The sequence below is a fragment of the Balaenoptera musculus genome, chromosome 16, assembly GCF_009873245.2.
Source record: "Balaenoptera musculus isolate JJ_BM4_2016_0621 chromosome 16, mBalMus1.pri.v3, whole genome shotgun sequence".
NCBI lineage: Eukaryota > Metazoa > Chordata > Mammalia > Artiodactyla > Balaenopteridae > Balaenoptera > Balaenoptera musculus.
The window spans coordinates 34,361,425-34,385,155 of NC_045800.1; the positions used below are offsets into that span (position 1 = coordinate 34,361,425).

General features: G+C 36.0%; 1 protein-coding gene across 10 annotated transcripts in view; it reads right to left on the reverse strand.

Moving 5' to 3' along the window:
- The window catches only part of EXOC6 (exocyst complex component 6), a 205,362-nt gene that overhangs the window by 54,771 nt on the left and 126,860 nt on the right, over positions 1–23,731 (reverse strand). For 6 of the 10 annotated variants that reach the window (XM_036828813.1, XM_036828815.1, XM_036828811.1 and 3 more), the window contains exon 18: positions 19,672–19,851. In XM_036828813.1, coding sequence (XP_036684708.1) covers positions 19,672–19,851 — 180 coding nt within the window. Of the gene's footprint in view, positions 1–9,520; positions 9,551–19,671; positions 19,852–23,731 lie in introns of all 10 variants that reach the window. The other 4 variants (XM_036828812.1, XM_036828808.1, XM_036828807.1 and 1 more) reach the window with 1 other exon arrangement.

Genomic DNA, 23,731 nt, shown 5'->3' on the forward strand with positions numbered 1-23,731 from the left:
CTTATATTTCAAAGGAACTTGTAAAAGAGAATCTGCTGACATATTAGATCCCTTTTGCATTACTCAAAAGCTTTTCTTCTAAGAACAATTGTGGTAAAGAGACATTTGGCTCCTAGGAAATTCCCAAAGGGTCAACCATATGCATCCTTCCATGGCACCTTCACAGTGCTGCTTTCTAGATCCATGTCTCAAAAGCAGCTTTCATCATTTACTTGTGTGTCAGTCAATATGATTTATGGACTGCATTCAACAAAGTCAAAGCATATAGAATGAGAAATATGACTACAATCTGCTAATTTGTTTTGTATTGAGCCACTTAAGAGTCAAAGACCTAATGTCAGACTGAGACCAGCAACACAATTAACCAGTCGGTGACAGATTCATCCATCCTCCCTGCCAGGCTGTGCCAATCAAAGACAGCATGAGGTGACATTTGGTGAAATCAGTAAGAAAACTCATTCTCTAAGTAACCTATGTGAGACCTTGATTGACACTTTTTGAATTTAGTTTGTGGAACACAGACACTCTTTACCCAATAGTCCCTCACTGCAAGCTGTGAAATAAGGCTTTTAATGCCAATCACAGGAACAATAAACCACAAACCACCAATCCTCAGTTTAAAAGGAATCAAGAAAACACATCTGTTTGTATGTCAAGCCAAATTTTCAAAATAATTTACTATTATAGATTAGGCTAAAGATACTCTGCTTCCTTTGAAACGTCGTAAAATGACATGGTAACAAAAATACAACACATTTTATTAGATTATAGCTCAAAACTGTTTTGGTTTCAAAGTAATGTTTTGATAGATCTACTCTCATATAGTAGTAGGAGAAATGTAGAATACTTAAAAACTAATTTGACACATTTAAATTTTCATTTGAAGTTTTCATTTGTCTCACCATTCTCTTATTTCAAAGGCCTAATAAAGAAGGAAGGTTTGATTCCAATAGTACTTATTTGAAAGCATTTTTCAATGCTGCTTTCATTCTCTCAAATACATTTAACATAAAAATGTACTCTTGAAATCACAACCATTCTTTCTGGGTTGGTCTACTTTCCTTAATGATCCCCGGAGAATCCACTTTCCTTTATTTATACCCCCAGAAAAGATCAACTTGGCACAAAAAGCTACTTTTTATTTAAGTTAAAAAAATATAGACTCAGAAATATTATGTGCTATATTTATTAATCTTTAAATTGATAACAGGTTTTGTTTTAAAAGGTTATGTAACTCTTGTCAGGAAAAACTGGAAAACAAATAAAATCATGGTCAATTTGAATATTAAATCTAACATTGATAAGCAAATTTATTAATTCTGATTCTATGTGGCTTTTTAAAGTTGTTATTAGTTTTTAAAGTTAGTTAAAATAGTAAAATACTGCTATATTATTCAAACTTACTGCCTCTCAGTTTGCTTCATGAATTTCAGTTATGAGACTATGAAATAGCCTTTTCGGAGGGAAGACAAAAGACGAAAAGAAGTATTTTGATGAATTGGTCAGTCTCCTAAAGAGCTACAATTTTTAGCCTTTTAAAACACATAGTCCAAAAGAGTGAAGTCTTTCATCAAATATGGAGTAAACAATAAAATTAGAAATAAATTCTTAATTGAAAAATGATGCCTAGTTGAAAAGTAGACATTTTAATTTAAGAAATCTATTCTTCTTCTTTCTCTTTTACATAAGAATCACTAATTTAAATCTTACTATATGAAACTACATTTACTCAAATGTAAAGAATGTTATTAAATCAGGAAAAAAATACCTAAAACATGAAAATATCTCCAAGGTGATTTCACAAATGCACAAAGATTCCTTTACCTAGTAAGTTATGTTTTAATCTATTTTCTGGCTGAACACTCTATATAAAACTGAAATGTCTCCGATTCCCAATACTACAGAACAGATGAGTTATAAAGGTTTAAATATCAAGATGAATTCCTTTAGTGAGTTTTAATAATAACTTTAACACTATCTTGAAGACACAGTTTTGAGATTATGCCCCCAAAATTCATAGGTCTATCAAAATATACTTATTCTAACACCCTTAACGTTCTCTAAAATACCTCCTTTACACCTCTCTATTCCTCTCATACTCTCTCTGTCCTCATCTAAGTAGCTCTAGACCCCACAGAATTGGTTATCACATCAGTTAACCACAATTCCCAAAGTCAATTATGAATTCCCTTTTTCCCCTTTTAGGCTTTTCTCCTCTAAACAATTCTCAATCATAAGGATACAACACATAACATAAAGGCTTGCTCTCGGGACACACACACACACACACACACGGATTAAATAAAATAGAAGTATCGCAAGGTTGGAAAAAAAATTCCCCAAACTTGGAAAACTTCAGGACACTTGTAATATATGGCACATTTCTATTTCATGCCTTATCTCAGCTTCCTTATCCCAACCATAGGTCTCATCAAACTTTGGTGGCCTTTTTCTTTTTTTTAAACAATCTTTTGAATGTGGCCTTTGATGACATGTAACACCCAGATTTTTAGCTTTCTGCAAGTATCATTGTTGCTGTCATGGCAGTCCCACGACATCTTCAAACTGCTCCTAACTTTAATAGGCAGAATGAGAATGCAAGGACAAGTAGAGCAGTGAAAGTCTAGAAGAGGTCAAGGTTTTGAAGCTACTGATTATACCAGAAATCTGGATAAAATGGTAAAAGCTGCATGCACTCTTGTCCGAAATAGCACAAAGAGGAAGCTAGTTTGTACTATGTAGGAACTGAAAGATTTTTCCTACCTCTTAAATCTACTTGATAACAGCAAATTGGGCAATTAGGTACATGTTTAAGTAGGGAAGCAATAAAATATCAAGACCCTATAACTTTCTCACTTGGCAAATGTAAGAAATGCAAGAGAAGTTTCCACATGGTGACTGAATACTACGGTCAAGCCACAAGAATTAAGACTGAAAAACCGAAGTATCCCAGGAACTGTTATCAAAGCAACAGCTCTGTGATAGCAGAGTCATAGCCTCACTTTTTTACATAAGCATCCAGCTCAGAGTATTAGGGCTAATATAATCATTAAAATGTACTATTTCACAACCTTAGTATGACTTAAAATTTACAAAGAAGTTGTCAGAATCACTAACAGGTTAGACAACATAGATTATTTCTGAAACAGGAGGGAAGGGGGCAGGGCACAACCTTTAAAAGAATGACAGAGCCCAAGGACATGACATAAACTGATTAGAACCAACTAGGTCCAAGATGGTGGACCAGTCGACTTCTACTAGACCTTGAGCCTCAGTATACGCTCAATGTAACACATGAGCAAGCTAAATGACACACCCACAGGCGCCATGACAGTTCCAAGGCCTACCATAAGGGTCAAAAAGTGGGTGGTGGCCCAATTCCTGGAAATCCCCACCCCTTCCCCAAAATAGCTATAATACTCTTCCCACTCATTAGCCTATGAAATCACCCACCCCTATAAGAACTGACAACCCCATACCCTGGTACCTTTCTTACCTTCTGAGATGGCCCACACTCTGTCTGTGGAGCGTGTTTCTCTCTAATAAATCACTTCTTACCTATCACTTTGTCTCTCACTGAATTCTTTCTGCGATGAGACATCAAGAACCTGAGCTTCATTAAGTCCTGAGATCAGGCATGTGATCTCAGTTAAAAGACCGTGGGTTCAAGTCCCAATCTGGGTTTTGGCCAGGTTCAAGTCCTGGCCCATGGGTTCAAGTCCCAACCTGAGTTACACAGTTTCATTTCCACATGATCATTAGTAAAACGGACAAATGTCACCCAAGCCAAGAGGTGGCTGATATATTATAAACATAGCCATGTATATATAAACAGCACAGAGCAGGCCTTTGTCATTCAAGGATTTATGTTTAGGTTTCAATCTTCTAAGAATGACTCTGAGAATCCAGTACAAGTAGGGCTTCATTTGCTGAGGCACACATTTGAATTACTTGCTCTGTGAAACGGGTATTGGGCAGGGAGGAACCCCTCAGACTGAATGCAGTCAAAGTCCCAACCTCCCCAAGTCAATGTGGCTTTGCTGTCTTCTGTTAGCTGACATGGATAAAGTAACTCTCGCTAAGGTCTACAGTTTTCAATTATATTTTATACCATTTCTGAAAGAAATTACATGGCACAGCAGTATTCTCATAGTTGGGAATTTTCAAAGGTTTTGGGTATACTCATCCAGAATGTTAAGGGCTTTTTGAACAAGTAACTTCACTGGGCTAAATCCTAGATTGTGGGAATGTGGCTGGGGTAAATACTGTTAGAGTCACTTCCAGTTGAGGGGGTACCTGGGATAGGAGATTAAAAGAGTCAGGGAAATGTATCATGTGAGGGGAGGATACATATTAAAACAAAACAAAACTCATACAAACGAGTGATGCCGAAAGCTCAGCTTCTCTGTACACCGGTGCTGAACCAAATCTCGGGGACAGAGTTTTGGGTGAAGGAGAAAAGGATAGCTTTATTATCAATACTTTGCCAGCCAAAGGGGGACACAGCAGTCTCCTGCCTTGAAAAACTATGTGTCCCAACCCAGGAGGATTTGATAAGGAGTTTTATAACAATGCTTCCAAAGGGTGGGGCTGCTGACAAGACTAGGGTGTGTGCAGGGTCTCAGGTGGTCTCCTAATCTTGATGAGCTTCTCTGGTCCCTATAATCTGGCCTCAGGTGGTTTCTTGGCTGCTCCTTCCTTGATTAGCAACTGTTCAAAATCTGCCCTTTGGAACTCAGGCAAGGTCATGGAGGCTGGAGTCTTGCCTACAAGAAATGGGGGACAAAAAAAAGAGGCCTCCATGACCGGGAGCCTCACAGGGCCCCGCTCAGTTTCAGGAGAAGGGAGCAAACAAGGTAAGTTATCTACTTACCTTTTTTTTCTAAAGACAATCTTGCAAATGACATTCAACAATACCCTGAGAGTGAAAAATAAGTAGGTCAACTGCCCCCCTCTTGTTTCCAAACAGACAAAGGCTTTAAATCTCAATGCTACCATCTACCACACCAATTTCCATAAGAGGTAGAAAGATTTAAAACATGACAGCTTCCCTACCAGGCTTAAAGTCTCCTGAATGAAAGAAAATGAAGTGATTAAAATGTTGTTGCTTATCTTCTGAATTCCTCCCCTATGTGCAATATTCATCTAAACATGCACCTCTGCTGGGACTTCACTCTGCAGAGTCTGATCTCTTTACTTTTTGTATTACAGTATCTTGCATAAGCTTTTTATGAGTATGTATCAGCATCTTGGCCTGTTGCATTTTGTCTTCTCTACCTGACCTGCAAACATTCTGTAAATATGAATTCACCAAAGCAGTTCTACCTCTCCCATCAGCTCTATCCTCACCCTTATCCATTCCTGTCTGTTCCGTACAGGGAAGAAAAAAAAAAGTAGGGGCTCTTTAGCCTCACCAGACCCTGGCTTGCACAGGAAACTTCTGACTCCAACATCTTTCCCTACCATCTCCTTTCTTTCTCTCCAGGGGATCTGACCTCCTTTTCGCTATCTTCATCTGCTCACAATAAAACATAAATTCCAACTCAAACAATCTCTTATCCACATATTTTAGTCTCCTTTCCTCCCCCATCTCGACTTTTGCCTATTTAACTCAGGGGGTGGGGTGGGGGGAGAGAACTATCTTCTATTTTTTTCTTTCTATTGTGTAATACAGGTTAAAGGGAAAGATAACATTTGCATTCCTAGAACTTATTCCTATCTGCAAAAATTCAAGTAACTTTCTAAACATGAATTCTCTGCTGCCATCTGGTAGTGAAACTGCTAGATGGTACATTTTCATTTGTTTTTAATACGGAATTTTCCTGTTCAAAATGATCCTTTGCTCATAAAGCCTGCATCAATGGTGTAGTTTATTTCATCTACAGCTGTTAAAGAGTAAAGTTATAGGATATTTTTAAGTGTGCACACGCATGTATGTACTAATACTGTGTGTATTTGTATAGGCTGGGAAGAGTCCACTTTATTTTTTATTATTATTTTAAAATATTTATTTATTTATTTATTTTGGCCGCACAAGGTCTTAGTTGCTGCATGCGCACTCTTAGTTGCAGCATGTGGACTCTTTGTTGCAGCATGCGAGCTCTTAGTTGCGGCATGCAGAATCTAGTTCCCTGACCAGGAATCAAACCCAGGCCCCCTGAACTGGAAGTGCAGAGTCTTACCCACTGGACCACCAGGGAAGTCCCAGAGTCCACTTTACTTATTTCCGTTTATATCTCCCTGATCTGTTACAGGTCGTTCTTGTAGTTCTCTCCTAGCCCACTGGCTTCCTACTAAAACTCCCATGCTGTTTCCTTCTAAAAGCCTTCTATTACTACTTCTTCCAATATGCCCTGATTAAGAGCAATTCAAAATACCGTTTTCTACGACCTTTGACAGCAGGGAAATATTTAAGTACGCTATGCTACATACACACATAAGACTTACAAACTCATGAAATTAAATTTCTCACCAAGATTAGTCAGCATTTAGCTAATAGAGACAGCAACTTAATACCTAAAAGGATTAAAGTTATAAGATTCAAGTATGTTCATTTTCAACTAAAAAGCAAGCTTCTTTTTTTTTTTGTAATTAACTTCCAGCAGTGAAAACAACTTAACTGTTTTATTACATTATGAAAAAGCTTAAGAAAAAATATAAATTCTGTTTCTAATAGTGGGCTTTGACTGTTTTCAACTTTTTCATTTACATTTTCTCTCAAAGTTATCTCTCTCCAATGCACTGATATACTGTCAATGGTTTGCTCTTGTTGATTTCTGTGTACTTGGAAGTAACTTATTATACATGTATGGAAATGAATATCAAAATGTGTCATAGAAATACCTCATTTATCACCACAGAAAGAATTATCTCATATAAGTAAGTTTTTCAAAACCCTGGACATTCAAGTGCCAAATCTTTCTAAATTTCTCATGAATGTTTATCTAAAACTGATCCCAAAATCTATCCCTCCTTCTTAAATACAGGACAAGAAACAATTTGAGGTTTTTTTTTGGATGGCAGGGTTAGTATCACTTCTGCGTTTTGAATATGCATATGGTCTATCTGCAGGAAACCTGTTAGCATGCTTAATAAGTACTTAACAACTACTACATTCATTTAATGAGCAAAAAGGTCAAGTGAAAGCATGAGGGTCTGTCTCTTCCATGAGTCAAAGTGTTTGTCCTTAGTGTTGGCAACTTGCAACAGTTCTTTTGGTGCTGTAGGTTCTTTTATTTTATTTTAATCACTCTTCAAAATTTATAGTTGTATCTAGAGAGTTGTGATCTGAATTATTATATTATTCTTTCAAATATTTCTAATCAGTACTGATAACATCTTTACTAAATCACACTCATATAGACATTTTCTAAATTACTGTCTGTAAATAATAGTCTGCAAACTTTCTCTTCTAAACTAGAAAGTATTCTATATTTGACAAATAAATTTCTTGATTCAAAAATTCTGATTTTTGCAGTGTACTTTTTTTTTTCTTGGCTGTGCCGCACAGCTTGCAGGATCTCAGTTCCCCGACCAGGGACTGAACCCGGGCCCTGGCAGTGAAAGCCCGGAATCCTAACCACTAGGCCACCAGGGAACTCCCTGCAGTATACTTTTCACACTTTTTAAACATATAAGAAACATTTGAGAACATGTTTTAAACATATAAGAAAATGACTTTTGGGCTTCCCTGGTAGCGAAGTGGTTAAGAATCCGCCTGCCAATGCAGGGGACACGGGTTCGAGCCCTAGTCCAGGAAGATCCCACATGCCACGAAGCAACTAAGCCCGTGCACCACAACTACTGAGCCTGCACTCTAGAGCCCAAGAGCCACAACTACTGAAGCCCATGCGCCACAACTACTGAAGCCCACGCACCTAGAGCCCATGCTTCATAACAAGAGAAGCCACCACAATGAGAAGCCCGCGCACCACAACAAAGAGTAGCCCCCGCTCACCACAACTAGAGAAAAGCCCGCACACAGCAACGAAGACCCAACACAGTCAAAAATAAATAAATAAAATTAATAAATTTTAAAAAAAAAGAAAATGACTTTTATAGTAGTCCATTTCTTCACTATTTCTCTCATATTAACTTTAAAAAATACTTATCAAGCACTTACTCTATGTAAGACACTGCTTAGGTGCTATAGAAGATACAATGATGAGTAGATATAGTTCCTAACATAAACAGTTTAAATTCCAATAGCAGAAAGAAGGCACGCCTACAACCACAGTACAAGACAAAATATAAATAGTACCATGAAAGTGGCACAAAGTATCAACATATGGTTAAACAGAATTAGCAAAAGCTTCATGAAAGAGGTAACATTAAAGATGTCTTTTGGAAGAGATCCAAGATTTTTACAGTTATAAATGAAGACAAGGTAGAAAATTGAAGCTAGATCCAGGACACAGTTAATTTTCCACTTTAAATGCCCTTGTTGAATCATGGACAGAAATGCATCAGAAAGAGGCTGAGATCATTTATTTGTTAGCCTGTGGAATTTTTACTTAATTCAGTAGATAAGTGAGAGACCCTGAAGTTTTTGAATACAGAAAATAAGATTAAACTGTGCTTTGGAAAGGATTATCTGGTTTTGATATGTAGGATGAACTGCAATAAAGAGAGACTATTGGCAGAGACTAATTAGAAGACAATTACAATAATCAAAATTTGAACTTTGATAATATAAATAAGAACAGAACAGACAAAATATAGGTTAGGAACATTTAAATTTCAAATGCTAGATGAGATTTTTTTTAAAAATAAGAATAATTTTCGATATCTATACTCAAACAACATTTGAGTTCTTATTTTGGCCGTCAAGAGCTTATAATTGGAGGTGGAAAGGATGAACAAATACAATAAAAAGCAAAATGTGATGAAGCCATTAAAACAGGGTAGAAGCTAAGGCAATTCAGGAGAACAATACTAGGCTCAGAGTGAAAAAGAAACATTTGCATTGGGTCATGAACCACACTGTGTTATGCACTGAGTCGGATTTCTACAAGCGGAGTTTGGGTAAGTGTTGTAGAGAAAAAGCATTCAGGAAAAGCATAGTCTTACAAACAAGTAATAATAACAACTAATATTTTTTGAGTGTTTATTTTATGCCAGGCACTTTTCTAAACATTTCATGTTATACTACCTCATTTAACCCTCACAAAAATCTACAGGCTATACACTCTTATTGAACTCATTTGCAGATAAGGAAAATATCTCCAAAGTGTGGCCTGTCATGCATGAGGTGACCACAGAGAGCTTTCCCAAAGCACTGCCCTCACCACAGACACATCATGATATTAACGTTCACAATCAAGTCCCAGAGAATCTTGACTGCTTCACCAAAACTACTAGTATTATCTTCAAACTTTGGTTTCCATAAAACTACAAATATAACAAGAACACTGCCAAAACAATTAGAATTTACCATAAACACCTATGCAGAGAAAAATAAGCCTGCAGAAAATTCATTATTTTCTAATTCGCATGCTAGCTTTAGCTTGTATCTACTTACCGACATGGCTGCGTGATCATTGCTGTTAGTCTGAGAAGGAAGCCAGACAGGCAATCAAATAAAAAAGGAAAATGTATTCCAATAACAACAGAAGCAGTGTTTAAAGTAGCAAAGCAAAATACACTATAAGACAAGCAAGCTGACTGTGTGTTGCTATAATTTAAAAGCAATAATTAATCACATAAATGTGACTATCATTTTATTTTGAAGATTTACAGGTGAGTTTTTACACCCACACTAATCAGATGAATTGTCCTCCAAACTTTTGTCTACCTAATCACGTTGTCTAGTCAGCATTAAAATACTGAGAACTTTAGCAGTTACTAAATGTCTACTGAACCAGCAAATTTAGAAAACACCAGCCCATTGAAAGCGTTCTTTCCTGGAGAACAGTTATTCTCAAATTTTAAGCAAAAAAAGGTATATTTCTAAGCTCCAGAAATTTTGGTTCAGTTAGGTCTAGAGGCAAGCACTGGAATCTGAATTTTTAACAAGTATCTCTCCCAAGTGATTTTAATACAAAAAGAAATAAAATGTCTGTTTCTTTACACATAGAAAATTATACTTAATAAATGACTCTGAAGATGCTTAGAAAGGATAAGCCACTATGCTTCCACATACTCTGCTAATGCAGCTTAAAATAAATTACTTAAGGAAAGATGGCACACTAAATCATCTTACAATTAAGCATTTAAATATATTTTCTCCCTTAAGAAGTGACAAGTCAAAGCAAAAACCAAATCATTGGTCTCAATTTAAATACATATCAGCCCCTGCTGAAGTTTTGTACTAAATACATGGTACTGGCTTATTCTTTTAAGATATTACGAACTAAATTAGTTAAATATTAATTCCTTAAAATAATAATGATTAATAAAATTAAGTTTAAGGAGCCTTAAAATACTGTTTTTTAAATGATCTAATTTACTTGTCAAATTCCAGTAATAAACTATGTAATATTTAAGCACTACTTTTTTTTTTTTAGAAAAAGATATTTACCCAGAAACATGGATTTAACCTTATTATATTAGGTCAATGAAACTCAAAATCTATTTATTAGTGGCAGTTGAACATCTGGTATAGCCTACACCAAAGGTGGCCCTCCATATGGGAAGGTGTCCTCTTCGCCAAACATACAATGAGTAAAGGAGAAACCACAAGCAGAAATGGAGGCAGAAGACACTTAACTAGCCAGGCAGATTATTGTAATTAACCCCAGTAAGCAGTGGGCTGGCAGCTGTGTTAGCCAGACAATTCATTCTTCTGGAAGACTGGACTAGACTCTAGATAATCCCTAAGTCCTTTCTAGATTTAACTTCCAGTAAATTTTGTTTGGAATAGTAAAATTATCCCATCACCACAGTTATTTTATTCAACTATTTTTCCCAAAATCTTTCAAATTATATGTAAAGGTATAAAATTGTATGTGAGATATAAAAGTCATAGAGTCAAGATGAAATTTAGCTAAGATTTAGTAACTCAGTCAATAAAAGTCAGTAAACAACATTTAACACATAAACACCATGTAAGTCATAAGACTTGTGATGTTTTCATCATTGTTCACATTATACAATTTTTGTATGTTATAGTCAATAAATCATCAGATCAATATTATACGTTATCATTAGTATTTAAAAATTAATATACCAATAAGAAAAAACAATTTGTAAGCATATATATACAATAAATATATGGTTATGTTTTCATTTGATAAGGAAAGCACTAAAATGTATTCAACGCTACCTATGTCACAATTTTTAAAATACAACCTTCTTTGTATTTTTAATACAATTCTTTCTTGTGTCACATAAAAGGGTGATTAAAGCCTGTGATTGTTCTACTGACTATTAAAGTTCTCCTTAGCAGTTTTCAGTGAAGTCAAAGGACATGTGCATCTATATACTTAACTCAGGAAAAAAGTATGAACCAAAGAACATAAAAGGGAAGAGCTAAATGAGAAAATAAGGTGCCAGAATGAATAAATCTAAGTTTAGGTTGGGACTTTACACCTGTATAACATTTAATAACAAATTTTAGATATGGGGACCTTAGAGATGAACTCATCCAATCACTTTACTTCAAAGAGAAGGAAACAAGTTGTTCAAAATCAAGATGGTAGACTAAGTTTATGTGTTTGCTTCCCATTGATCCTGAGATATAAGTGATACAAAAAGCACAGAATTACAAAAAGGAATAAAATATTTAACAACAGAGAAAATGAAGTTGTATGGAGGAATTCATCAAGGGATATTTTCTAGAAGACAGAAAGCAGATTAAATAGAGAAGAGAAAGCAACTGCCCATTATATGCTACCAGGGAACTACAGTGGAGCTGGGAGTCAGGTATGCATTAGAGGTCCAGCTGCGCATATGAGAGAGGACAGAAATAAGAAATGGGACGGAAAACAGGGAAAGTAACTGAAGATTTCTGTAACAACTGTGCCAGTGATCCCCTAACTACAGAGCACAAGCATTTTCCATAATGAGAGAACTTTTAAGGGGAGAGCTGAGGCTCCTGGTATAGGTGGAAAGAGAGAGAGCAGGAAGGAGGGAGGGGAGAAAAAGCCCTCCTCATCTGGCACAGTGTCATGACAATGGAAAGAGAGGCAGAGAAGGCTACACAATTTGTGGAGCTCAGTGCAAAATGGAAATGTGGGGTCCCTTGTTCAAAAATTATTAAGAATTTCAAGACGCCAGCAGAGGACCAACCCACATGCAGGACCCTTCTAAACTCGAGACCCCGTGCAACAGCACAGGTTACACATCCATGAAGTCAGCCCTGAAGAGAGGAAACCACAATCTCATGGATAGCTCCATACCTGCTCACTCTAAGGTGAAGAATCCTAGGCAAAATGCCTCCCAAATTAAAAAAAAATTCCAGTCAGATTCCTACTAAGGGGAAAAAAGATCTATTAAAAAATAGGGTATTTATACAGTAGCAGAGTAAACCTATATCAGCATTCCAGGTCCTTTTTGTTAAAAGAGAATGAGAAAAACAAAGAAACAAAAAGCCTATTCGAGGGTAATAGAGATAATTCAAGAAAATATTTAAAGAAAATACTTTCTTTAAAAAACCCTCTAATATCTCAGGGACATTTGAAAGATATATCCATTAAAAAAAGAGAGAGAGAACAGTATTCTAGGAAAAAGGAACACTTTTAAAACAGAAGTGATTCCTTAAAAGTTAAAAAATACAACTACTAAAATATTCTCTATAAGTACTGAAAACAGAATTTAGAAATTCTCCCAAAACAGGGAATAAAAAATGATAAAGAGATAGGAAATGAAGGAAAGGATAATAGATATAGAAGACCAATCTAGTTAATGAGAGTCCAAGAAAGAGAGAACAGAAAAGTAGGGGGAAGGAAATTATCTAAAAAATAATAAAAGAGAATTTTCCTGCACTGAATTTCTGCTTTGACAGAAAGGGACCACTGAGTAAAGAGCTAAGTGAATGAAATAAAAGCTTACATCTCCACACATCCCATGACATTTTAGAATATTAAGGAATAAAAAATAGATCCTGAAACCTGGATGCCAGAAGACAATGGAGGAATGCAATAAAAATTGTCAGAGAAAAACTATTCAACCTAGAATTATTATAACCAGCTAAACTATCAATCAAACATGAGGACAGAAGAAGGTATTACATGATATGCAAGGATTTAAATAGGAGGAAACTACTGAGGCAGTTTAGCAAAACCAACCAGTGAAGCAAAAAAAACAGGCAGAATCCAGGAAGCAGTTCCCAACCCTGAAGAGCAGAGAAGGAAAGTCCTAGGTTAACAGCTACACAGCAATTCTAGAGAGTAACTGGTACAAAGTAGAGACAGAGGCCTCTGTAGCTGTCAGAAAATAGCAGATGAAGAACTGATAGAGTGAAGGGTAGGGAGGCTAATACCTTTACCTTACATAGAAGAGGATTAAGATACTGACTAAAGAAAAGGAACAAAAAATAGGAGTATAACCATTTTATATAAAGAAATGATAAATAGAAGAAATAAAACAAAATGTAACAATGAATGGAAGAAAAAGGGGGAAGCAAGAGGTTGCTATATGTGCCTTATCTTTCACAGTAGGGACTAACAGACATTCTCTTTTTAAGATAACCACCAGAAGAAATGAAAACATATGGTGAAATGGTAGCCTGGGGTTTGGGGGGGACAGGGGGAGGAGGTTATTTTCCATCCCAGACTCTTCTGGGCTACTTGATTTATTATCATGTACACAAATTAACTGAAATAAAAGTATATTAAAACAAAACAACCTTTATTTTCAGTTCTATGAAATAAAACAGACATTAGCAAATTAATCCAGAGACTGAATGATTTGTCTACTTCCATAATGCTGGTTAATTGGAAGAATCAGGCCTAGACCCCAAATCTCAGAACTTTCAATATAGTGCTGCATCTTCAGAAAAAAATTCTTAAGGAGAGAATGGTTTTAAAAGTTAGACACTATCCATTTCTGGCTAAATCATGCATCTTCATTTATTGGATATATATATTTGTTTCTCACTTACAGAAAGCATAATTTTTTTAACTACTTATGGAAATAAAAAATGCAAATTAAAAATTCAGTGGCACCAGATTCATCATTTACATATATCCCTTAGTGGTTGTAAGTCAATAAAACATCTTTACTGAAACAAATACATAACTAGCATTTATGAAAGAAAGAAATGTTAAGTGTTCTTTCCAGCAGCAGATCAGTGCTGGGTCTTTAGGTGGTACTGTATTCACAGTAAAAGGTTACTGAGTTCCATTTGGCAGTCATGAAGAATTACTAGATAACTTCAAGTTGCTCAACAATTTCTTCTATTTATAGACTTGTAAGTGGTGAATGATGTTGAATGCTTTTAAAAATTCTTCTGGTTTTAAATTTTCTAGCTAATATAAAATCTTATTTAAAAAAACACAAAGCTTACAACTTAGGCTTAAAAATAAGTGTCATAAATGCATAGAAAAAGATGACTTGTAGAATACATGCCAAAATGTTAACAGTGGTTATCCTTTTACAAGATAACAGCAGGTAATTTTTATTTTCTTCTATACTTAGCAATACTTTCTAGTTGTCAGGGAAAAAATTATTAGAAACAAGAAGGGTCACTTACACATCTGAATTAGTAAAAATTGCTGATTCCAAGAGTACTGATTTGGGGATAAAATAGTATTTATTCCATATACTAATCATACTTCACTGGCATTAGCTAGCATCTGACTGTTAGCCACTGTAAGCACTGCAGTCAAGCTATAATAATTATTCAAATAAACATGCTTTAGAGTATGTTTCACAATTAATGAAGTTTTTAAAATGACTATATAATGCAAAAGTATAGAACTCAAAGCTAAATAATATCAAGCTAAAAATGTAGGCATAAATACAAGGAAAAAAAGCAAAAAGATATTAAAATAAAACTAATACTATAAAGGGCCTTAAAACAACAGAGGAAGAAAGGAGAAGGAAAGATAAAACTAACATTTATTAACAGTACCTACTTTATGTCAAGCACCCTGCCAGTCAACTATTTTACACACGATTTTAATTCATCCTCTGATAGTCCTATGGGAAAAATGGATTCTGCCCACTTTGCAGAAGGAAAGGGTCTCAGAGAGGTTAAGCAGCTTGCCAGGATTCCAGAGCCAAGAAATTAAAAATCTCAGGCTCCAACATAAGTCCTTCTAACTCTAAAGACCACCCTGTGCTCTCCTCCCTTCATCACCCTGGTCCCTAAGAACAATAACAGATAAATGGGTCTAGCTCTGAGTCATAAAATGGCAAGTTCCCTTGAGGCAGATAATATATTTAGCAGGGCAGCTTAACATCATTATTATACATACTGCCTTTTAGCTTGCTGTTAATTCCTATGGCCAGTAGAGAGCCTGGCTTCTCTGCTAGAGCACAGGGAAATGCAGATGAGGAGATAATTTAACATGGAAGCAAGGAAGCTCTTTACTTTTCCGTCCTCTGCATAGGCTTGCACTGGATGACTCTTAAGAGAAACAGGTGAGGGAAGTAATATACCAATACTCTCACGCATCCAACCCCAGAGATAGGAGGTATTTAAAGCAGACATTACTGGTGATCTTCCAAATCCTGCAGCTTTCTACCACAACCACAGAGTAGTAGAAAAGAGAAAACAATAAAGTTCTTTCTCTGGGCTCCATCAAAACCATTATTATCCATTAACTTCTATTGTTCTCATACCCTGTGAGCAGAGAACAAAATTCTATTAGGTGGATTATAACTTTTCTAGAATGAATGGAACTTTTACTAGGCAATGTGGTCAGCAACTACATATCATGTCTATCTTTAATGGAGAAAATGTTCTTTTGCAACAATGGTAGGGACTGACAAAAAATAAATATGCAATGAAGCTAAGAATGGAGCTTTTAAACTAAAAGTCTTAGGTATTTTTTAGGGTTGGGGGCAAGAGAGTCATCTTTATCCCACAGAACCTACTTCTCTGTCCAATTATTTGCAGTACTGGCACTATTTGCAGTATTTGAAAGAGTGACCCTTGGTTTCATAGCTCCCATTGACTCAAACTCATGGCATTGTTTATTAACACTGCCAAAACCAAAAATCATGGAGCCAAAACTAGCTCCCCCATGTAATTCCTCATGTCTATACATGGATAAGCTGATCGACTTGGGACTGACTGTGATAAATAAATATCTTCTGAAGATTCCTTTAGTTTGAAAGAGTCCAAAACTGGCCCCTCTTTCTATCTGGGTACAAAGGTAACCTGAAGATAAGGATTTATTTTCAGCTTAAAACATTTAAATAAAAATGGTAGCTTATATAATGCCATATGTTGCTTAGAAAAATAATACATTTAATAACATTGCCTCTGTTCTTTGCTCGAAAGAACACAAACTAACTGGATATTTTATACAATTTCAGGATTTCAGAGAATTAATACACTAAGCCATAATATAATTATCAATCTTGCTAAAATTTACCATAGGCAATAATTTAATATTTTTGCTTTGGAATTATGCTTTTAGTTCATCCCTTGAATATGAATATACTGTTGTTAGTACCATTTTTTTCTTTTCCTAGCTGTAAACTATAATTTTCTTCTTATTTGGTCATGTTCTACATTTATTGTTGGTCTACATTGTATAAAAGTGTATTTCCTTTGCAGAAAAACCCATGTTAGATGACATAAAAATCCAAAATGGCACACAAAGATTCACCTAAAACTACACAAAATATCATAATAGATCAGATGAGTGACAGGAGTCTGTCATTCTCAATGTCACCAGAGTATGTCCTATGAAAAAGCAGAATTTCCCTCTAGATGTCAGTCTCCTGAGGTGAGGCATTAACCCCAAACATTTCTAACATATAACCTCTCTTAATCTTACCCTAGTTATGCACAAAATCCCTACCCATCATCTCATGTCAAGCTGCGAAGCAGATACTGCAACAATAGAAACATGACGTGTGTGTATCTTGTGTATGTGTGCACACATGTGCATGTGTTTATTCTTGAGGATTGGTTTTGGCTGGAAGCACGGAGATTTACATTGACAAGGTGAATTCAAATTAATTCAACAATTATTTAATGCATACTTTTATGAAATTAATTGATATAAAAATTATACACACACACACACACACACACACACATACATACAGGTTCCCTTTTTCAACTCAAGGACAACAGTGAGGAATGTAGTACCATCCCTGGGTAAGCTTCTAAAAGTTCTTTGGCACAAATCCACTATTAAAATCTCTTTAAGAAATTCTTCTATTTATTTTTTAGCAACACCTTCCTTCAACTATTCTAAGTGGCCCTTCGATGGGGAAAGAGTGAAGGGTGAGGAGAATAACATTTTTTTTTTTTTTTTCATTTTAAACAAGGGAGATGGTTGGAAGCAGTTGGGTAGGCTCCATATTAAACTTTTTTGTGTCTAGCAACATCTTATCATGAGATTAAAAAGGTCAAAATTTCTCCCTATTTTATTTGTACAAAACTATTCCATTCACATTTTAACAGTAGTTCTTATTTTTTTAAATATACCTAATGAGAGAATGTGCACCTACCATCACCTCTTTGATCTTTGCCTTCCTTTTTTTTTTTCCCCCTTTGGTCGCACCATGTGGCTTGTGGGATGTTAGCTCCCCAACCAGGGACTGAACCTGGGCCCTCACAGCAGTGAAAGTGCGGAGTCCTAACCACTGGACTGCCAGGGAATTCCCTTTGCATCCCTCTTCTGAAGAATCCAGTGTTTCAGCCTATTCACGCTCAAATGTCCCTGTTACATCTTTTTTTTTAATGTTTCATCAACAGATTATTCAAGATATAGATGTACTATGACTATATATTAGTATAGAACAATGCTCCTATTTTACTTTTAATCTCTAGCCTAAAAATATCCAACAATTCCTTGGCCTTTTCTGATAGGAAAAGGCATTGATTACATTGACTTTCATAAAAACTACTCCTATTAGAGTTTATTTCTACTTAAGCCTATGCTGTCAACTTCAGGGGTTTTTTTTTGGGTTTGGTGGAAAGAGAGTTGTAGTTATTTGGGTTAAAAAGTAAAACAAATTAAAATTTCAAACAACTGACTAAAGAGGTATCATGATACCTGATTTCAAACTATACTACAAAGCCACAGTAATCAAAACATGGTATTGGTACAAAAACAGACACACCATTCAGTGGAACATAATACAGAGTCCAGGAATAAACCCACACATACATGGACAACTAATTTACAAAAAAGAGGCCAAGAACATACAGTGGGGAAAGGAGAGTCTCTTCAATAAATGGTGTTGGGAAAACTGGGCAGCCACATGCAAAAAAATGAAACTAGACCACTATCTTATACCATACACAAAAATTAACTCAAAATGGATTAAAGACTTGAAACTATAAAATTTCTGTAAGAAAACATAGGAGGTAACCTCCTTGACATTGGTCTTAGCCATGTTTTTTTAGATCTGACGCCAAAGGTAAGAGAAACAAAAGCAAAAATAAACAAATGTGCTACATGAAACTAAAAAGCTTCTGCACAGTGAAGGAAACCATCAACAAAATGAAAAGGCAATGAGAGAAGATATTTGCAAATCATATACCCAATAAGGGGTTAATATCCAAGATATATAATGAACTCACACAACTCAACAACAAAAAAACAGCTGAAAAACTGGACAGAAGATCTGAATAGATATTTTTCTAAAGATGACATACAGATGGCCAACAGGCACATGAAAGATGTTCAACATCACTAATCATCAGGAAAATGCAAATCAAAACTTCAATGAGATATCACCTCACATTTGTTAGAATGGCTATTATCAAAACAACCAGAAATAATAAGTACTGGAGAAAATGTGGAGGAAAGGGAACCCTCATATGCTGTTGGTGAGAACGTAAACTGGTGCAGCCACTATGGAAAATAGTATGGAGAGTCCCCAAAAAATTAAGAGTAGAACTGCCATATAATCCAGCTGTTCCAGTTCTGCATATTTATTTGGAGAAACAGGAAGACACAGATGTGAAAGTATATGCACCCCTATGATCACTGAAGCATAATTAACAATAGCCAAGATATGAGAACAACCTAAGTGTCCATCAATGGATGAACAGGTAAAGAAAATGTGGCACATGTGTACAACAGAATGCTATACAGCCATAAAAGAGAAAGAAATCTTGCCATTTGTGACAACATGGATGGACTTTGAGAGTATTATGCTAAGTGAAATAAGTCAGATGGAGAAAGACAAATACTGTATGATTGCATTTGTATGTGGAATCAAACAAAACAAAAACAAAGACAAACAACAAACTCAAAGATACAGAGAATAGATTGGTGGTTACCAGAGGGGTAGGGGTTGGGGGGAGGGTGAAGTGGGTGAAGGGGATGGTAACTAGACTTATGGTGGTGGTCACTGTAGTGTATACAAATATTGATTTATAATGTTATACATCTGAAATTTATATAAATGTTATATACCAATTTTTACTCAATAAAAAATGGCTAAGATTCTTCACAAATTGATTTGTAAAAATAGAAAAGAAATATTCAAGCTAGGAAGTTGGTTTAAACAAGTAAGCCTCCAACTAAAATTGAATTCTAAAATATACTTTAGTAAGCAAAATTATAACAATTTTTTGAAATTTTTTATACTTACAGGCAAATGAGTAAACACTTGAAAGATGCTTCTCAAAAAATTAATAAGATCCATTAAGTAACCACTAGCTCTTCCATCTGGCTCAGACATTGTCCAGTCATAATCAGCAAGCTGAACAAATTCATCAATTTTCTGATTAAGTTTGGTATATATTTCTCCTTCTGCTGCATGTCGGGCATCCTGACAGGGGACAACATAAAAAGTAAGAAACAGTTACAGAAGCAGTTAATAAAACAAGTTTTCTTAAAATTCTAAATTTTGTTTTTTATTTTTCTTTGGTCTAACATTTTAAATATTTATTCAAAGTCCAAGAAAACTGTTGGATTTTTGGCTGGAAGTACTCTATTTATTTGAGTAGATATCACTTTTTTTCCAACCTTACTATCACCTTTTTCGTCTTTATCTGGTAGTAGAACTTATTAGTTATCAATTCGGAATTGTTCTCACAGCTCTAAGAAATGGAAAACGGAAGTTGTCAAGAATGCAGAAGACCACTCCCATCCGTTGACTCACTGAGGGAAATCAAGTTGGACTAACACAGAAGAAATGAAACTTACTGGTGTTTTGAGTCAAAGAGCCCCCCACCCCCGCTGCTGCCCGCAAAATAGTTAACTTCTCAAAGGAGGAGAAAAGAAACAAAGGGAGTGATGCAAAAATAGCAGAGTAAGGATATACAAACATTTTCTGATCCATAAAAGCATCAAGAAAACTAGAAAAAGTTGTCAAAAATCCATTTTTCCATAAGTCTAGAAATTAATTCAAAACTTGTAGCAATTCAAGCAGCATTATTCATGAAAACTTTCTGAATCTTGGTAAGGAAACAAGCTTTGTGATGTTTTGATGTGCCCCATTCCCACTCTCCTTGCCCGGATCCAGCTCCACAGTATCCTTGAAAATCAACATCCCACAACTGTGGTGCAAACCAGCAGCCTGTCAGCGAACAAAGTGGGGCAGAATGGACTGGAGCTCCTTCAAAGCCACATTCCCAGAAAATTATCATTATTTGACCTATCTGGTGGTTCCCTGGAAGACATCACTTGCAGAGATGTCTTTATATGACCTAAACTGGGGATTGCCCAGAGCAGAAAGCCTTTTTCTTGGGGGCATTTGTTAAAAACAATTATAGGCAATTGTTTAACATCACAGATACCTTAGGTGGTGGATAATAGCTAGGGTATACAATAAGCTAACCAAAAAGCTTAATAGGAAAAACTGGGGAATGAGATGTCCATAGATGGCTTTGAAAAGCTCTGACACATTCCTGGGAACCTAGAAGACTATGTACATGCATAGGGCTGTTCACCTGCTCAGGAAAGACCTGAGAAAGCTCTAAGCTCTCATTTACAGCTGACCCTGAAGCTCTGTGCAAGCAGGAAGTGAAGGCTAATGCAGAGTTGTCAAATGCCTGATTGCTGAAGGCATGCCCCAATACACACAGAGAGTCCCTTAGCAAAGACTGGGAGACTGACTGGTTCCAGGTTTTTAGGGAAATCTATGTCCAATCATTAGCTGGCCACTAAGCTAACCAAGCAGAGACTTAAGTGGCCACGCACGACAAAAAATACAGACTTTACAGAATTAATTCAGACAAGTCATGAAACAACCACCAAGAAGAAACAACAAACCTTGGGGAGAGAAGAGAATCTGACTTCCAGAATTGCCACATTACATTATTTAATTAATTTATTTATTTAAAAAATATTATTGGAGTAGAGTTGATTTACAACGTTGTGTTAGTTTCAGGTGTACAGCAAAGTGAATCAGTTATACATATACAGATATTCATTCTTTTTAAAGATTCTTTTCCCATATAGGCCATTACAGAGTATTAAGTAGAGTTTTCTGTGCTATACACTAGGTTCTTATCAGTTATCTATTTCACTATTAGTATGTGTATATGTCAATCCCAATCTCCCAATTTATCCCTGCCCCCCCTTATCCCCTGGTAATCGTATGTTTGTTTTCTACATCTGTGACTCTACTTCTGTTTTGTAAATAAGTTCATCTGTACCCTTTTTTTAGATTCCACATATAAGCAAAATCATATGATATTTGTCTTTCTCTGTCTGACTTACTTCACTTAGTATGACAATCTCTAGGTCCATCTATGTTACATTATTTTAAATCTTTTTTTTTTCTTTAATTTTTATTTATTTATTTTTTGGTCACGTTGGGTCTTCGTTGCTGTGCACAGGCTTTCTCTAGTTGCGAGAGCGAGGGCTTCTCTTGTTGTAGAGCATGGGGTCTAGGCACACGGGCTTCAGTAATTGCAGCACGCGGGCTCAGTAGACGTGGCTCGCGGGCTTAGCTGCTCCGTGGCATGTGGGATCCTCCCAGACCAGGGATCGAACCCATGTCCCCTGCATTGGCAGGCGGACTCTTAAGCACAGCACCACCAGGGAAGTCCCTGTTACATTATTTTAAATGTCCAGTTTTCAACAAAATTTACAAGTTGCACAAAGAAACAAGAAACTATGAGACACTGCACTACAAGACAAAGGTTTTAAATCAGCTATTTAAAATAACCAAAGAACTAAAGGAAAATATGAGAACAATACCTCACAAAATTGACTATAAATTAAGAGACAGAAATCACTTTTAAAAAAGAAGAACCTAATAAAAATTCTGCAGTTGAAAAATACAATAAATGAAATGAAAAAATCATTACAGGGGTTCAACAGCAAATGTGAGTAGGCAGAAGACAAAGAAGATTAGATCAACAATATCAACCAACTAGACCTAACAGACATCTATTGAACATTCAACTCAACATTAGCAGACCATGCATTATTCTCAAGTGAACAAAGGACACTATCCAGAACAGAGCATATGTTAGGTCATAAAACAAACCTTTAAAGTACTGAAATCATACAAAGTATGTTCTCTGACCACAATGGAATGGAATTAGAAATTAATAACAGAATGCGTTGGAAAATTCACAAATATATGGAAGTTAAACAAGAGACTCCAATAAATAACTAATGGGTCAAAGAAGACATCATGATCAAAATCAAAAACTACTTTGAGGGACTTCCCTGGTGGTCCAGTGGTTAAGACTCAGCGCTTCCACTGCAGTGGGCGCAGATTTGATGTGGTTGGGGAAGTTCCACATGCCTCACGGTGAGGCCAAGTAAACAAACAAACAAAAAACAAAAACTCTGCGATAAACAAAAATAAAAACACACTATCAAAATGTACAGGATACAATGAAAGAGGTGCTTAGAGAGAAATTTATAGCTATACGTGCCTATATTATAAATGAAGAAAGATCTCACATCAATAACCTAAACTTCCAACTTAAGAAGCTAGAAGAAGAAATGAGAGCTGTGGGTTCTCACTCAGACAGCAGCACTCTGACAGAACAGCATGAGGGATGTTGGGGGACTGAAGATTAGGCATTGTGTCTTTTGGAACCAAGGCAAAAGATCTTCACGCCTATGCTTCTCTTTTAAAGGATCACATAGACTTGGACAAAAAGCATTTTGAAAGTTAAAACTAGAACAATCTCTGCCTTTCTCTCAGTTTTTTTTAGACTGTAAAAGGCCCTGGAATTCCTTTTATCACCTTAAGGAGGGTGGACAACTTGCCAGTCTGGCTAGTAGAGCTGAGAGCTAGATTTAATTTGATGGTGGTTGGGGGCAGTGGTGGTGGCAATGTGATATTTCTGGCAAAACTAATACTTATTGGGAATTCCCTGGCAGTAGAGTGGTTGGGACTCTGAGCTTTCACTGCCGAGGGTGCAGGTTCAATCCCTGGTCAGGGAACTAAGATCCCGCAAGCCACACATCACGGCCAAAAAGGAAAAAAAAAACCAAAACTAATATTTATTTAGATTCATATCTTGACTAAGAAGAGACCTAAGTATCACTCACCATTATCAGTCCCATAATATATTTGAATACAACTTAACCTAATATATCATTTATATCATGTCTATGAATAACAGCAGTAGGAAGACACAGATATCTCCTGCCCTCAAGGATCTCACAATCCAGGAAGAGATACAATTATTATAAAACATGATTAGTGCTACATTAGAGGTTTAAAACAAAGCATGCTG